The sequence below is a fragment of the Lepisosteus oculatus genome, chromosome 10, assembly GCF_040954835.1.
Source record: "Lepisosteus oculatus isolate fLepOcu1 chromosome 10, fLepOcu1.hap2, whole genome shotgun sequence".
Taxonomy (NCBI): Eukaryota; Metazoa; Chordata; class Actinopteri; order Semionotiformes; family Lepisosteidae; genus Lepisosteus; species Lepisosteus oculatus.
Window position 1 is genome coordinate 42,038,366 of NC_090705.1, and position 18,126 is coordinate 42,056,491.

The 18,126-nt window shown below is 36.9% G+C and overlaps 1 protein-coding gene across 6 annotated transcripts in view; it reads left to right on the forward strand.

Annotated features, from left to right (window-relative positions):
• The window catches only part of nek11 (NIMA-related kinase 11), an 88,076-nt gene that overhangs the window by 38,538 nt on the left and 31,412 nt on the right, over positions 1-18,126 (forward strand). For 5 of the 6 annotated variants that reach the window (XR_011190821.1, XM_015356958.2, XM_015356950.2 and 2 more), the window contains 5 exons: positions 759-878; positions 1,341-1,434; positions 1,776-1,950; positions 12,436-12,572; positions 15,352-15,412. Coding sequence is in view for 5 of the 6 variants with exons in the window: in XM_015356958.2 (XP_015212444.2) it covers positions 759-878; positions 1,341-1,434; positions 1,776-1,950; positions 12,436-12,572; positions 15,352-15,412 (587 nt within the window). In the remaining variant the exon portion in view is untranslated. The remainder of the gene's footprint in view (positions 1-758; positions 879-1,340; positions 1,435-1,775; positions 1,951-12,435; positions 12,573-15,351; positions 15,413-18,126) is intronic. The other variant, XM_015356960.2, reaches the window with a different exon arrangement.

Sequence of the window (18,126 nt, forward strand, 5' to 3'; positions counted from 1 at the left end):
CTCAGGGATTTTACATTTATTCTTTGCACACGTTACTTATGCTTCCATTCACAAGTTTTTTTTTCCTATATAATTTTCAATGATTTGAAAAGAATCTCAACAACTACGAAGGAGTGTGTCAAATTCATTTATAAGTAAAAATATCTCATTTAACCTTGCATGCTAAAAGGGGTGGGTTAGTTACAAAACACCCACATTTGCAACAGCTTAAATATAACTGTGATGCAAAATAGATTATTTTCATATCCGTGCATGTAACTAGAATCTCTCCATTGACATGCTTATTTAAAAGCCTCTAAAATCATTGCTAATGCTTGACACAGATTGAAAGTTACTTCCCTATAGTGAATTAATAGTGTTAATAGCTGCCAGTAAATGACCTTTTCTCACTAAAATATGTAAGATTCTACACAGTACTAAACGATATAGATTGAATTAAGAATAGTCATGATTGTGTGCAGTATTAAAGACACTTGCAATCTATTTGTGACCACGCCAAGAAATTAGTGAAATGTACTGTGTAGAATTCTCTGAAGGTATGCATTTTCAGCTCGGCTGGATTATATATGCCCGGTAGCAACGAATGCAGAAAATGTTAACGCTGAGGGACATTGTTTTCACTCTGGAAATTTCTGTCGCTTCTGTCTCCAAACCCCCCTGTGATAACGAAGATGCGCCAGGTGATCACACAGCACCGGAAGCTGTGCTCTGGCTTGCTTCATTTAAAGTGCTTAAACGCCGCGGTGTGTTCCTTCCAGGCAGAAAAAGGTCCACCTGGAAACTCTGCGGGAGCAGTCAGAAGTTCAGAAAATGACACCCAGGGAGCGCATGAGACTGCGGAAGTTACAGGCAGCAGATGAGAAAGCCAGAAAGTTAAAGTAAGGCCTGCGAAGTTTGTTCTGTGGGTTCAAGCACAGCTGATGCACTACGGGCAGCGATCTGCAGAATTAAGAGTTTGGTTTGAATAACGAGAGAGGAGAAAATTGAGACGCCAAGCTTGCTTGCTTGCTTGCCACTAAGTTTTGTCTCAAGGGAAAATCCCGGGGCAATTGCCCAATTGAGAAAATAAATTGGGGTTTCTCATCATTTAACAGAAAGGTTATTGAGGCATATTGTAACATGTTCTGATCTTTAACTTGATACAGTTCTTTGCTAGAAAACAATGAAGATTTTTTCCGAGATTTCTATAGGCAGAAGCAGGTTTCTTAAAAGAAATTGAAATATCATTCCTCGCTAATGCAAAACACAGACACCACCATTCTAAAGCTATTCACCTTTAGACAGTTCATAAATAATAAATAATAAATGTAAATCGGGCCTGATTTTCATTTGTTCAACAGGCAGCTTGCTGAAGAAAAATATCAGGAGAATTGTCGCCGAATACAAGAATTCCGGTCCCGAAACTTTCAGAATGTCAGTGTGGACGTTCTGCATGTAAGAGCTGTACAGCTATTTTTTTAGCTTTCAGCTTATAAATTATAAGGGCCAAATATATCACTATTATCTCATTTTTATGTATTTATAAATATTCTTTTTGAAGCAAACGAAAAGTGTTCCCAAGCACAAATAGTCAACATAGTTTAAAAGAAGTCTACGATTACAATTGTTTTCCCCATATGATGCTTTTGAAGGTTGCATAAATACATTTTTCCAAAGTCATTCGATATTTTCTGAGTCACCTTCTGAAATATTCTTGATAAGAACTGATTTGACACACTAGTTTACCAATGCTGAAAGGACTGGAGGTTGACAGCATTCTGATTTTGTGTTTTTAGGAGTGTCAGGAGCAAACTGTGAAACAGGTTAACCAGACTCAGCCCATAACTGCACAGGACTTCAAGTCCCTGGTCCGTTCAGGAGGCTGCACAGAGAAACAGGACACTGACAGGCTCTGTATGTCGGATCCCCTGGATCATGGTGAGAAACAAGCCTGTGCCTTTACCACAAAAGGTTAGACTCTGGATTTTCCCTGCACATGAAAATAGCTGGTATAAGTTTGACCGCTGTGTGTCTGTATGCGCTCTGCCAGCTGTGATTCAGTGATTTTGTTTTTCAGCAATACTCTTTATTTCTACTGCTTTTGCCACTAAGGGTTGGCTTAATCTGCTTACAGGTCTGAATCCTAACGCATGAAACGTTTACAAGGTTGTTATGCGAAATATTTCTAATAATGAAGATGATGTTGATGGCGAAGATGTTAATGAAAACAACTACCATGAAAACTCTGACTGAAAATCCGAGGCAGATGCATTTTGGTGGGTGGATGGATAGTTGGATGGAAAAAAATGTTCCTTTGGCTTTCTGCAAGATGGATCATCTGCTGGATGATATGGTTTTCTAGGGAATTATAGGCTCAGCTGCTGGTTTCCCCTTTTGTTTTATACCATTTACGATCCAAAGAAAACTGTGAGCACTAGGGAATTTGGTTTCGCTCAACGGTTTTAGAATTCATTTGAAGAGATGGTCAGGCTACAGACTCTGTTCTTTCCACAGATCTGCATTGATGTGCTACGGCCCTAGCAATGGCTGTCCATCATTTGTCCTGTGCTCTAAGTCTGCTTTACCTACTTGTCTAAGGGGCTGTGTTTCCTGTTTTGTGATTGGATTGAGCAAAAACTGTTTCCATGCTGTTAAGAGGCCCCATCATTCTGTGATGTGTGGCATGTGGCTTCCTGGAATCAAAAGCCACTCAAGTTTGGAACTGTGGTGAACCCTCCATCATCTAGGGCATTGCCTGTCCCTGAACATCTGTGGGCCACCCCACTGGTGATATTGACTGGCAGCAGCCATGACTGGTCAGTCTTTCCCTGCTGGGTACATTTGCACAGGAAGTCTGACAGAATGTCCCACAATACAGTCTGTTTATGCAGTCTATGGTCATGTTTTCATTAATGCTAAAAAAAGTCAGTATTAACACTAACTTAGTAATACTTTCACTAGTGTCAACAGTGTCACAGTTCATTCTAAACATGACATCTCTATAGGTTTCAATAAGTAATTTTGATTGATACCTTGTTTAAAATATTTGACTGTGTCAGTTAGACCAGAAGGCTGCATTTCTAATGAGCATAACCATATATACTGGAAGCAGATACATTTTAATGACAATCTAACAAAAGTCACTGCTTCCAAGCTTTGCTTAAAAGAAAATAAGTACAGAGGAAGAAAGGACACCAAAAGCATTGTCTTTCCATTACTATTCCACTACAGATTAAAGTAATAGGAGACATGCAATTAGTACATGATGGTCATAACATCTTTTGCAAAATTAATGTTATTTTCAGTTGACCTATTTTGAGAACAAATTACAATGTGTTTCTCATCAGGAAAAAAAAGTGTTCCCGAATGTTGTAAAGTATTTTTTTTATATTCAGACATTGCTCCTTTCTGAAGTAGTGTTGACTTCAGTGTCCAGTGTGGTGACTCCCTTTAACAAACAAAACAGCACACAGACTGATCACAAGCATGCAGCTTCCCAGTGCTGCTGCACTGACGCAAGAGCCTGGAGGTGTGTGTGGGGATCTGTTCCATCAGTCATCTTGAAGCTGGAGCAGAGGTCTGTGGTGACATGGGGATTTTTAAATTGACTGCCTAATACCCCACCATAAATTTAACTGGGATCTCAGGGCTAGCTGAGGCAAACTAATCGAATCAATTATTAAAGGATTTATAAACTGGAATAAGGGTAAACATGCAATATAAATATTTATGGGTTTCTTTTTGTTCTCAAAATATACTTAAAATGCACACAGAGAAAAATAGTAATACATTCTTGCAAATATAATTCTAGTACTATAATTTTGCACAAAAAAAAAGAAAGCCAGTGTAATTATATTGTTAGTTTTAATTATCTGACAAGATGAAAATAAACATACCTCTCTCTTTGAGGTCTCTATGTCAGCCAGGTTTTGATAAAAATCTTTTAAAAAGATGTGTATATATCATCCGTAATTCAAAAAAATGGATCATCATTGGAAGAGAGTAAATACTTTTGCGAGGCACTATATTTATAAAGCACTTTGGAATCCTATTGAAGAAAAAGTGCTTTACAGATCTGAGGAATTTTCTTATTATTTTATTGGCTTTTTTATTATTGTCCATCATGGCATTCTTCCATTAATAAGGAAGATATTGTAGAAGATGATACCTTGGAGTTTGCACTGAAATGTTAGTAGCAGTAAAATGTTTTCATATATTTCAGGAAATAAAATGTATATAATTGCTTCTTTATTCCTATATATGATTTTTTTTTTAATTATGTGGCCATTAGAAGTTTGTTTCAAACTAATCTTATGTATAAAGTTAGAAACAGAATTTATTCAAGAAGAGTTAGTGAATTACAGCAACTTGATATAATAGACCTTAACAGACCATCTGTTATTCAGGATAATATCATACAGTGTGAATTAAAAAGTGTTCATTATGCAAATAACTATCAGAGTAGGAATTCTGTTGTGAGTTTGCAGATAACATTAATATTTAATTTGATGTTCTTATAACTCTGACAATATTATGCACAAAACACTTGATACCCATAGTGAAATTCTGAATTACTTGCACACTAAAGAGAACTTAAAGGCAGCAATTACACACAAAGATGTTCTGTAGCTGATTTTTTCAGTGTATTACATAGTTTATATGTGCACTAGTAGAAAGAGATTAAACACAGTGAAGAACATAATGAACATGTTGTTAAACAGGATATAAACTGCCAGTGTTTAAGAATGGATTGCATACTTTATTTGCTGGGTCTTACTTAAATTATTCTTTAAAAAATTATGTGCACTGGCCACATGAAAATCTCCCTGCATACATTTTAAATATCCACAGAGGAAAATATTGCCTTTAAGCTTTACCTCTGTGGAGGACTCATTAATTATTACTGTCTGTTGCAGTCTCTTCCTCCCTGAAAGACATTTGAATGTCTGCAGAATCTCTAAATGTCATTATATGAATCTCAAGTCTAAAGTGCTACATTAGCCATTTGTGTTGTTGATCCATCTCAGTAACTTCATTTAAGGAATCACTGCAAATTTATCAAGTGGCCGATGCAATTTCAAGGCTAAAAAAATATACATTAGAAAAGACAAAATATTCAAAATAGTGTATTAGGTTGATTGCCGTGGCCATTAACATTCATGCTATTCAAGCCACTTTTCAAGTTCAGGAATTGCAGATATTTTAATTATGAAATGAGAGAGAGATTGAAGTGAAATTTGTATCTGGGTGCACATTACTCCTTCCGATAAATTCTTTTTTTTTTTTTTAAATAACCTGTATTGTGATCATTCTAAATGAATTCATAGGTATACTTTGAATATACCTACAGTGTACTTTGATTATTAAAAGTATGTTTTACCTCCGATGTGGAGCTCTCAGTCGTAAATAGTATATACTGTTTGGTATTACACTATAATATCCATCCATTCATTTCTTAACTGCTTTAACCAACACATGGTTCTGGGGGAGCCGAAGCCTATCCCAGCAAGCAGTGTTGCAAGGCAGGACACACTATGGATGGGACACCAGTCTACGTAAACACAGAGAGAACGTGCACACTCCACACAGACAGCACCCCAAGAGTTGAACCCAGGGCCCTACTCTGTAATATACTATGTAGGAACAAGTACAGGTTTATTCCATGCTGAAAAGAGAAGAAAGGAGAACAGCGTTTTGGCTGTGGAGCCTTTTTCGGGTGTAGAATCACACCCGAAGAAGGCTCCAGTACATTCCTGTATTTTGATTACATTTAACATTAGCTACTGCACAGTCCTGCTTTCAAACATGTAATGCAATATAGTTATTTGTTATATAATAACTAATAGTTATTATAACTTTTAGTTTATGGGTTGATGTACAGTGGTCATCTTAAATATTCATTAGAATATTTGTGGAGTTTGAGCTTTTCCTAGGACATGTAATGTTTCTGCTCTACAAAAGAAAGACGGGAATCCGCAATAACAATTTGATGTGTGACTGGAAGGCAGAGCAGTATTCCAACACCAAATCTCAGACATAAACCAATCTCTCACTGGAGCTTTATCAATTGAGGCTAAATACACACACATAGTTCAGGTGGGGAGCTGTGTCAGCATGCGCAGGCTGCAAAGGAACAAGTAGTAGGTTTATTGCAGGCTGAAAAAAAGAAGAAGGAAAACGCAACATTTCGGCCGTGGAGCCTTCTTCAGGTGTGAGCACATATTTACACGTTTTCAAAGGCGAATGCAACAAGAAACAGCCCAACTAATTCATGAATTTAAGAGACAAAGGTACTGGTTTTATAGCATTGTGGAACAATAAGAACAAAATGTATGACTGTACAACACGTTGAAATCGTGGTGATCTGGTCACCAAACATATAATAACAATGTTTCATGTCATATGGTCTGCTGGTTTCCTCAATGTAAAATTCAAACCAGATTGAGTTGTTTGTCACATGGCAGAGTTCCCAGAGAAAAAGAAAAAACCCTCTTTTTTTTCGTTCTTGAGTTTCCAGGGACACTAAATCAATCTTGGTGCAAGAGTCAGCCCTCTGTGAGTTCTTTGTGAATTTGCTGTTGTCAGTACTGGGCAAAATTATCTTCTTTGACTTCCTTAACTAACTCCTACATCCTACATCTGTACATTTCTGCTTCATAATTATCTCTTTAGGGACATTTTTTTTTTCCCCGATGGTGAAAAGTTGTTACTTGAAGAGTCTGTCAGAGTCTAATTTCCATTGGAGAGCAAGTGTAACATTTTAATGGATCATTTGTTTTACCTGCTGAGTTAATGTTCATTGAGCTTGTGCAAAGCCCTTTTTAGGCTGTATTGCTAGTCCGCGTTCTACTGATAAAAGATCTGCTTATAAAAGAGACTGTGAGTGTGTGTAATGTGGTTCTTTACTTTGAGGAATATCGCCTTACTGAAGACTATACGATCAGAGAACGCTGTTCTGTTTATGATCAGTTTTTTGCAATTACTAGTGCTTCTACTGAGTCAAGTTTAACCCAGTGTCTGGGGTGGCTGTGATACTTTGTGCCATTAGGCAGGTTTCTGACTGCAGGAAAAGAATTCTGTGGATTAGAAGCTTCAGGATCATTTGCAGTAGTAGTGCCGTGCTTCTCTTGAAAATGAAAAGCTGTTTAAAATGATGATTTCTTGGACGCATTTTGGGCACTAGGGGGATGTGGAGATCGGTCCTGTTGCCTCACAGGTCGTGGATCCTGGGCTGGAGTGTGGCCTGGGGTGCCTTCTGTGTGCAGTTTGTATGTTCACCCAGTGACCACATGAGTTTATCGGAAGAGGTCTGGTTACCTCACGCATTCCAAAGACATGCTGTCCAGGATTATTGGCCTGTCTAAAACTGTGCCCAGTGTGTGTGTATGCAACTGGAACGTACGATACATGGTGCAAGCAGGGGGGGCTGTATCTTTTTCAAAAGCTTTGTTAACATTTACAAAATATGTAAAAAAAAAAAGAAGAAATCTCCAGTATAAATAAGCCCTTTTACATAATGGATGTGTGTCATCAAATCAATGTTCCTTTTCCTCTCCCAGGTTATTCTGCAGGGGTAAAACTTGTTATATGAGTTCTCCATAGTGCTGCTTTGTTCCGCTAATTAGCCAGTGAAACCCATGTCTTACCTCATGAAATTCACTTTTAAAGTCATTAGTTAGCTGTGTTTTCTAGGGATACAATTCTTACTATTATGTGTGCTATTATCGTCTTAACAAATACAAAAAAAGAACTACGCTCATAGATACACAACCGGATTGTTTATGAGTTTGTACGTTTTCATGTGTCTACCTTGGGATCTAAAATTACACTATTAGCCAGAATACTGCAGGATTTCTATTTCTCCACTGATTCCCTTGTATACAATTTTCATTCTCACTGGGTGAAATTGTTAAAAGCTAATTTCTGATTTTTCGGGTTTCTGTGACCAAAATGCGATGATTACCTATCATTGTAGGAGTATTTGAAAGAAAATAAGCAACCCCATAGTTTAAGCCAAAGTGTAATCGAATCATCTGTTATCTCTTTTAAAGTATAATACACTGCCATTCAGAGTTAGTATACAAGATTTATAGTAAGCCGTACAGGGAAACTAAAATTGTTCATTTTTCTTTGTAATATCTGCACTCACTGACATAGTTGCACCTCCAAACAGATAATCCCCCAAAATATAAGGATGACACCGATAAGGAAGTAGACAGAAATAAAAAAGGATGTTTCGAACACCTGGATATCTCGTGTCTGAAGAGAAATGATTTCACGCTACATCATTATTGTACTTAAAGTGGAAGGATACACTGAAGAGACAGGAGAGGTCATTTCCAAAGCAGGCAGTACAATTGGCCTGGATTTATTTAAAAATGAGTGAGGCCGAGCTTCAGGTGCATTCATACAGCTCTCCAAGGACTTTGATCAAGACCAGAATCTCCATGACCTCATTTCAAACTCAATATTACAATACATAGGGCACTATTTTGAAAGTGTGCTTTATCTTGGTTTTCCCACATAGCTGCTGCTTCCATTTACCCTTTATAAAAGATAGTCCCTAAATCATAACCAAAAGATCTTTAATGTGTTATTCTTTACTTTGCAGCTGATTCATTTTTAATTCACATTAGTTTAACACTTAGTATATTTCAAAGGAAAGGTTTGTCTGATTAAGTACAAATTTGTTTTAAATAGTTTCACCTTTTTTCAGGCCTTTGCAGTACACTTCCATGTGTTAAAAGTGTGCAGTCATAAAAAGTCTCATAAACAGAATGTGTAGGAACTCCTGGATTTGTGCTATGGCTCGTTCCCATGGTGACAGGTGTAATAACCTCAGTAAGGACAGACCAGTCACTGTTAAATTGTTACTCTTAAATATGATTTTCTTAATTATCAAACAGTGATATTAATTAACCTCAATGATCTAGATGTCTTCACCTGTTTCAGTGCAGGATAACAACATCCACAGTTCAAACCCTTCTGAGTTCATCAGGTTGGGAAGTGCAAACAAGCCCATCCCAGCTGAAGCTCAGCTGCGCCCCCCGGGCACACGCAACAACGTGTCCCTCAGTAACGATCAACGCGATACTGAGCCGCGTTTTCTGGGGCAAAAACTACGCAGCGATCTCCACACGATTCACTTCTCCACTGCTCAGATTTCTTCCAGCTGCCTCTCTCCACACCTTGTAGGCGAGGTGTATGGGACAAGGAAAGTCAGTTGGTGAAGATCGTTCATCTCCGCCTTGTGCGGTGTGAATAGGACGATGGACTTGGCTCCAGTTGTTAACGGACATACATCTTTTAGTTGCCTGTATCGCCATTCCCACTAGAAGGTGGAACAGTGTCTGGTATATACTATATGCATATAGCACTAACCCATTCAGGGTGACATTTATGTGCAGTAGGCCTTCCTGCTGCCGTTATCCATCCATCTCAATATGAAATGGCCTCCAAGCTTTCATTCCTCCGATAAGCTGATTTTTTTTTTGTTTAAATTTCACATTCCCTTAGGTTACCATTTTTTTTCATTGCTTTTCTCCTTCAATATTCTTGTCTATTGGGAAAAAAAAATACAATTTTAAGCATCATCCATGTAGAACTTCATAGTTTGGTGATGATGAAAATGAATTTCAAACACCATTCTTACAGCACCCTTCAACAAGACGCACATGACTTTATCATTGCATCTATATTTGGAAATGCACACAGTGCAGCAAGTATTGTCATATGATATGTGTTCAACAAAGTGCTACAGTACCTCATCATAGGTCCATGGTAAACCATAAAAAAATAAATGAATGAATAAAGCCTGAATAATAAAGAAATCTACTCCCCAAAGTCTCAAAATATCCAAGTTCCTATTAACACTGCAGAAACAGAAAATCCTTCAATACTGTGTAATTAGTTCTATCAAAAGCAAGCGTAAAAGGCATATAAATGATTTTTAGAAAAGTCCCAGTTGAATAGGCTTAGTGGAGTACAGTATTTATAGCAAACTTGCAGTGTAATGCAGCTGAGATTGTGTAATGATGTTCAAAGCAGAAAGCCTTTCTTCACAACATTCTGATGCAGCACTAGTGATAGAAAGTACGTACAAAAGGATGACTCTAAAAAAAAATATTTTGCATATTTCTGTACTGGCAAAAATGAGAAAAATGGCAAAAAAACGCAAAAAGCTCAGAAGAAGGGGTGTAGAAGAAATATCTTGTCAGTCACATTTACGTGTGTTTTTGATACAGCTGTAAAATACAAGACATAGAAGATTCCATCTAGGAGTTTTGCTGCTGAGATTCGTCAAGTGCAAGGAAAATGACAATTGTCCAGGAGAATGTCTTATGACAGTAGATGCTATATTCTATGATTGAATATTTTCTACCACGTGTTTCCTTACAGAGTAAATCTGAGCTCCTTCCAGGAGGAAAGTGATTTAGGCTCACGAGATTTAATTGCAGTAGAACTGAGTTATCTTTTATTCTCACGACTATTAACCTGCTCAGTTTGCACAAGTGATTGATTTATTGTTGTATTGTATATACGTATAACTTTTTAAAAATTGTATTACTGTGAGGGTTATTAAAAGCCTCTGACATTTTTATTCTTAAGTGTGTATGTTTTTTTTTTGTGAATGGATGTGTGTTGTGTTATCATGTATTGCATGTCTTTTTTCCTGCCTGCAAAGCAAATCTGTGACAAAAGAAGTAAGTCTAAATTAAAATCACAGGTTTTTAGTAACTTGATAAATTAAAGTTTTTAAGCATTCTTTCCACATCATAAAACTGCCATTGTTGTAAAGTGACGTAGTGATTTGTTTGACTATACTGTACATCTTATAACGATACCCACTGCATCCCTTTCCATACTGTGTATACAAAGAATAGGAAAATTGCTAATGCTTATAGGAAGCTTCTTATGTGCTTCATATATTTTCAGGTGCCTTTCGTGGTTCAACATGTCTGTCTTGACACATTACTTATCTTAATTTCAGGAATTGATTACTTAGTACCCTGCTCTGAAGACTCTTTCATGGCGATCGTTGGAGCTGTGTGAAATTAGTCTCTCAGCGGTTTTACAAGCAGGTGGAGAGCTCTAAACATCTAATGAAGTCATTTAAGCACGTACTAAATCACTCTCAGGAGCACAAGTAGTGGTCACAGATGTTGTTGTAGGCCCTGAGTCTCATAGCTTCTGAGGCTCTGGTCGAGAGTTTCTGAGCATTTAATTTGAAGCCGAGTATCCTTGAATGAATTGAACATGAATTCAACACCCATGTGTCTAGACTAAAATTGCATCTAAAATACATTTTTGCCTGTTGATCCCTGTTTTTGTGCAATAATGGATGCAGCACACTGTAGTGATGAACAAGGTTCATCCTTAATATCAGCCTCTTTCTCAAAGCAACCAGAGAAAATTCACACACAATGTCACAATAAATATGGTGTCCATCAACAAAGCTGGGATAGAATACAATTTTCACTGCGGAGTATTTACCGTGGATATTCATGAGCCTCCTAGGTCCAAATGGATTTCCAATGAAGATACCTTTCTGGAGTTTGTTGTTGAGTTGTGCATGCTGAAGTTAAAATATGAAACACAATACCTTGTGCCCTGCAGAAACTGAAGTCCTGTCTAAGCTCTATATACTTATATTGCTGTTTTTGTACAGCTTTTTGTAGGTCTGTGAGGTTCATCTTCAGTCTTCAAATCCTTTTCATTCATTTTAAGATGATAGCCATTGTTTCAGAGCTATAATGTAGAGCTTTGAATCTGATCTGACTGTAAAAAATGTTAATAGAACATATTATAACTAATTTAATTGCTGTTTGTCCAGACCATTTATCCAATTAGATTAGAGTGTGCCATTTTAAATATGTTGTTTGTTCTTAAATGCACATTCTTTTTAAAAAGCAAAGCACCAGTTGAAAATAATATATTTATAATAAAAATAATTATATTTATAATAATAAAGTAAAAACAAATTAAACATGTTTCCACTGAGACTCATTTAATGGTAATAACAATATGTAATAATTTGTGTTATCAAGCATAGCAAAAAGCTAGGATTAGTTCTGTCACACTAAATTAGGTTTAAAATCACAGCAGAAAAAACAAGCAGTAGCACATAGTCCTTGGGTACAGACTCATGTCTGGGGTATGGACTGCAGCAACTTCTGTAATAGTCAGAGAGTGTGAAACACTTAGATTTGTATTAATTATCCTTATCCGACTTACATGTGTTTGTTCCCGAAAAACAAGTTGGTGTTTTCACCTGGAATCCTGTTAAGGTGTTGAATGAGAGTTGTGTGGGCCTGCCCTTCAGAGGTACATCTTCATAAAATATATACATTGTATAAATATCTATATGTATTTTTAGGGTTCAATTAGAGTGTAACAGCACTTCATATGTGTCTCATTGTATAGTCTCTTGAAGTCACTCCTGTACTTTGTTTCCAGAGATTCCTGAGGATCCACAGACAGCAGAGTTGTACTATTACGAAGACAGGTTTGAGTCATGCTCCGATGAAGAGGAGGATGAGCAGGAGGATTCTGAGGAGAAGCCCTCTGACACCCTTTACAGAACTTGTGGACAGGTCTGATGCGCTTTCTTCCCATGGCATAAAACATAAATCATTTGAGAATAAAGGAATGGCCAAAACAGTCTTTTTTTCATCTTGTGTGGTAGAAGACACAATTTTCTGCTTTTTTATTAAATTGCAAGACTTCATTTGAAAGTGGTATTACTGTACAATATTAGCAGCAAGCTTCTAAGAATATAAATTGAGAAATTGCTCATAACAAGAAATTACAAGGGTATTGCATTCATTTAAATTGATATTAAAGAAGTCTTCTATTTTTGTGCATCAAAACTGTTGATGTTTCAGTCAGACGTATTAGACATTAAATGCTTGTTTTTAAAATATTTTTTGTTTATTCTGAAATGTGACATGTTAGAATATGGTTTGACATTTCCATCTTTAAAATTAAAATTAGTCTTTATGTCTGCAATGGGATAAAAAAGCAAAAATGTACTTTTAATTCTATATTTTTGCAAACTATTATACGCTGTTTATAGTAATACATATATGCTAATTTAAATAATGACAGTATATTGAAACTTCTTTTTAAAAATCAAATTACGAACTTCAGACTGAGATTGTCAGTGTTGTGTTAATTTTTGCAAAGGATAACGAAAAATACTTTTTGATTAGTTTGGGTTTTTTTTAGTTGCAATGAGCAACTATCATGGGATTCATTATAGTCAAAGAGTTAGACCCTTTCAAAAAATACTCCTCCAGAGCATGTCAAGAATCACTGAGGTAATTAAGCAGAATTTGATAATCAACCCAAATGTCTGAAGATACAGCTGGGTGTAATTGGCTGACTGGATGCTTGATTGATGAAGTTAAAAAAAACACTTTAATCTAAGGCAGTGAGATTTTGGAATTGGATTTTGATCACCAAAAGCACACTCTGAACAAAGCACACAAGTTTAGAATATATATTTGTTCAACTTTTAGAGTTAATTGAACTAGACCTCTAACTGCTGAAAACCTAGACTTGCTAGACTGTGTAAGAGAGATATTTTGCAGTTTAATGGAAATTTTTCAGGATGCATATGTTACAAAGGAAGATATAGTTTTCGACATTAATTTTTTATGTGTGCAAAACCTGCACCTTTGGAATTGTTTTATGGAGAAGAGGAAGACAAAGATCCTTCTTTTCTATATGATACCAATTAATACCAGTTCAGCACATTTACCACCTAATTTACCCATTTGGGTGTGAACATGTGGCATTTGCTGAAAATAAGAATTAGTGAACACATATAAGAAATAGGTTGTGTAATAGAAATTGTGTGCACTGTAAACAGTAACGCTAGGGATTGTTTTATGTAAGCGGTCATACGTTATTTTGTTTTCCACTTGGATTGCTATGTAGACTGATAATATCTCTGTATAAGGAGAGCTTCAACATTACTGCACATTGTCAATCCAATTCCAAGACCGCTTGCGTGGATCAATGTGATTTTGGACTTGCGGAATCAGTGTAATCATTACTGATATTTCAAATCGATCTCTTAAGGAAGAATGATGGCTTCTTATAAAAAGAAAGACTGGTGGTTTAATTGGTAGTCTTCCATACAACTCGAAGGGAAGCTCTGGTGTTTTTTTACTTCTCTTCAGTTTTGGAGATCTGGTTTAAAGCCTTGTTTTTAATCATAGGAGATTTAAGTCTAATTCTGTTGATGAATAAGAAAATTTTTTGACTTAACTGTTTTTCCTTTCTTTTTTTTGACTGTTTAAATAGCACGGTTTTAAATAAATGTTTTTACAGTAGTTCTCTGGGACGGATTCATTGTGTTTTGTCTTGCTATATTTTGCTGAGACAGATTAATAGCTCCCCGATATACATTTTGGTACTTTTGATTTTTTTATTCGCTGCTCATCAGAGGGCATAATTCAGTGTCTGATTGCTTATTCAAAAGGAAAAGAGAGAGAACAGTCTGTTCTTGCTGAACGTTGCTTCATATAGGTATTGTAGCTGCTGCCTATGGACTTGGTTTTAACATCTGTCTCCTTGTAATGATTGGTTTACGGTATGTGAATCTCTTCCAATCATCTATCGACTGAGGTAAAACCCTTGAGCGAATATGAACAAATAACTAGAACAGTCCTAAACTAGAAGCTGCTTGTCAAGCCTCAGCATTGAAAGGGAAAACTATTATCACAAGATTTACAGGGCACAAGTTAGTGGACAAAGAGATCAGTATAATGCTAGTGTAAGACTTTTGGCTTCTATTAGATGGCCATAGACTGCTCCTCATCTCAGTTTGTGAATTTAAAGTTTTCGTCTGATAGTACAGTAGTTTGACAGAAATTTCTAAAAATAAATACAAGCTTGCAGTAAAATATTAGCCTGCTTTCATCAGTATACTTAATGTACTCAAAGATTCTGGCAATAGAATAAAAGTGCACCAGTAAATATTCTAATATAAATAGCTAACGTCTTAGGATGTGGGTTGGATTATTATTGGATGTACATAACTCACAGTATAATGCACATATTGAATTATATTAATTAGAATTTTTACCTAGTGGATTATTTTCCAGTAGATTAAATTCCAACACTCTATGGCAGGCCACATGTTGAACTTGAATACATGATTAAGTAAACAGCGCACATACTGTAACTCCACCTATGCTATAAGATCTCTATTTTAGTGAACATTTGCGTGTTATAGTTCAGTACAACCTGAAGACTGAATAGAGAAGAAAGGTTGGGGGAAATTGTGCCTAAACAGAGAGTGAGCAGTTGACCTTTGTTGTCTGAAATGAGCTGATCTGAGTGACCTTTCTGTGCCCCACTCAGGACACCGATGTAGAGGCCATGGTGAAGTGCTTGGAGGATGTTCTGGAAAGCGAACACAGTAGTAAGTACTTTGTATCGATGTGCTTGGGTAAGATGAAGTTGGGGATTGAGATTTCAGTGTGAAAGACACAAATACAAAATACAATTTAAAAGCTCTTTTTTTTAAATATGAAACTTGTATATGTCCCTTTACGAAACCAACAGCGTTTTTAAGAGAAGCGTTTTTCACTGATATTTTATTTTTCACTCCTGTACACTGATGAGGCTACATTGTACCATGGAATGGATCGGGCGACATGAGAAAATAGGTCTCAGACTTACCCTTCAGAAGACAACAATTCTCCATCAGCAAGCCGGGAAGCCTAATCAAATAGAAAACGCTATGATTAAAACCCCCTGATATATGTAAAATACATAAGAAATGTCTGTTTCGTTATCTTTTTTTCATCAGAATGGGTAGAAAAGCCTCTCTCACTCCCACCTAAACTCTTGTTGGCTGCCAATTAAAACTTGTGGAAGAATCATTCTAATTTTTCGGCATTGTGTTGTGCACCGGTTTTATTTGGCAGAACGTGACCCAGCCTGACAAGGGGAAGTTTATGAGGATGCAGACTTTCATTTTTGCTCTTTTGAGTGCAAAATCCTGCTTAGACTATTGGGGATAGCAGATATTTACTTTTTCTTTTCAATTTACTATTTCAAATTTACTTTTTATTTTGAGACAAGGCACATAGCTTTATTCCCAATTGCTTTCTGCCATGCATGTTTTTTTTTTCAGTTGCAACTTAGGCATTATTTTCCTCTCTTCAGTTTGTGTTGTCTGTTTTCTTCAGAACTTAAAAGCCTTTTGGACAGCTCCACAGAAGCAGTGGTAGGGCTGTTTTAAGAATGTGTTTTTTTTAATTGAATATTTTTTTAATAGAACAAAAAATGTGCAAAAACGTAAGAAAAGGCATCTTTAAAGCCAGAAGCATTTTCAAATCACACCACAATTCCTTTATTTGAATTCCCTAAGGTGTTTTAATGTCATATCCTCTAGGATATCAACTTTTACAAGAACTGCACTGAAATTGTGAACTCGGGCATTCCTTTTTATATAGACGTGTAGCAGATGTCTATGGAAACTTAATTTTCACCAGCTCAAGGCCTGTGTTGCCTCAAGTTCTGGGCAACTTCAAGGTAATTTGAGTGAACTTGAATCCACTTCAGTCGGGTGGTCATTCAAATGAAGTATTACTTGATACACAGTGTCAATGGTTTGAGTATTTCAGTCCTTAGCATATGACTGGGGCTTCTATATTAAATGCAACAGCAGCACAGCAAAGACATGGCTAGATCACACAATATGAGCCGCCAATAATCAAGGCACACCCGATGTTTGAATGATTTTTATGCTTATGTGTAATGCCACCGAAAAAGATAATGGATTCATATTGTAGGATTTAAATTTTTAGATGTATTTACCAATGAAGCTTCTGTGCTGTATACAGTATATTGTGGTCAGAGTGCATATGATGAAAACCATAGCACCTATCAAAACATATAGCAGATATTATTAGAGGTTGCATTTTTATTGTGGTTCAGGTACTTTCACAAAAGTAAAAAAAAACAACAGCCTTTCTAAAAGCATTATATATCTCAGAAAAAAGTATATATCTCATATGTTGTACACATGGTGACATTTTAGGTCTCCTGCCCATTACTGAGAAAGCAGAGCAACCTTTAAAAAAGCAATATATTTCTCAGTGCAAAACTAATCTTATTTCCATTGAGCCTTCAATTTTCCTTTCCTCAGAACCACCAATATAACTTGTATAGAACCTGCACACTATATTCTGTGTTATTAAAGGTCTCTTCTATCACTTATTGAAGTTGCTTTGAACTGGCTGCTTATGAGTGTTTGCTGGTGAGTTTATTTTTGTTTTTACCTCAACAATTAAGATTAAGAAATGTCAAAAGTTTTTGAAAAGTAACAACCAGTTGGAATGTCCAGTGTGCAGTATTTTTAGATCGTCCTGATAGTGCAACTGTTCTTGATGTAAGTTTGAGAAGTTACACAGTGTATGTGATTGCGTTGTATTTATTGACTAATTGCAATACCCAAAGAAGGCTCCACAGCTCCACAGTGTTTATTTTCTTCTCTTTTCCGCATGGAATAAACCTTTACTTGTTCCTTTATATTTACATGTGTGCTTACACATACACAAAAATACCAACATGCAGATGAATATACAGTATTTGCAATACAGTATATGTTATATACACGGTATAAACTGTATAATCTAGTATGTGTTCCAGTTTACAATGTATTGTATCAGTTTCCTGAGGCTTATTCTGTTTCTAGTCAATGATTTAACACTGCTAGTCAGCAAACGGTTTTGCTTGGAAGTGTTGACCAGCAGGCTCTGGTCGTCTCCTGGACTTGAGTCGAAAGTTGTCTTGAAGTGAACCTAACGCATTTCTCTCACCAACAAGGATCCCGTGCCGCCAGCAGGAAGCCGGGCGCTGTACACGCCTCACCTTCCAAATGTCCATCAGTGACCTTTTGCTTTGTTGACTCTGAAAAACGAAAACTCCCCCCCCCCCCCCCGGTGTGCACTCGGGCACGGGCGGGCCACTGCTGGCGCTGGGAAGGGGTTGGTGCGAGTCCAGTCCCGGTGTGCACTCGGGCGGGCCTCTGCTGGCGCTGGGAAGGGGTTGGTGCGAGTCCAGTCCCGGTGTGCACTCGGGCGGGCCTCTGCTGGCGCTGGGAAGGGGTTGGTGCGAGTCCAGTCC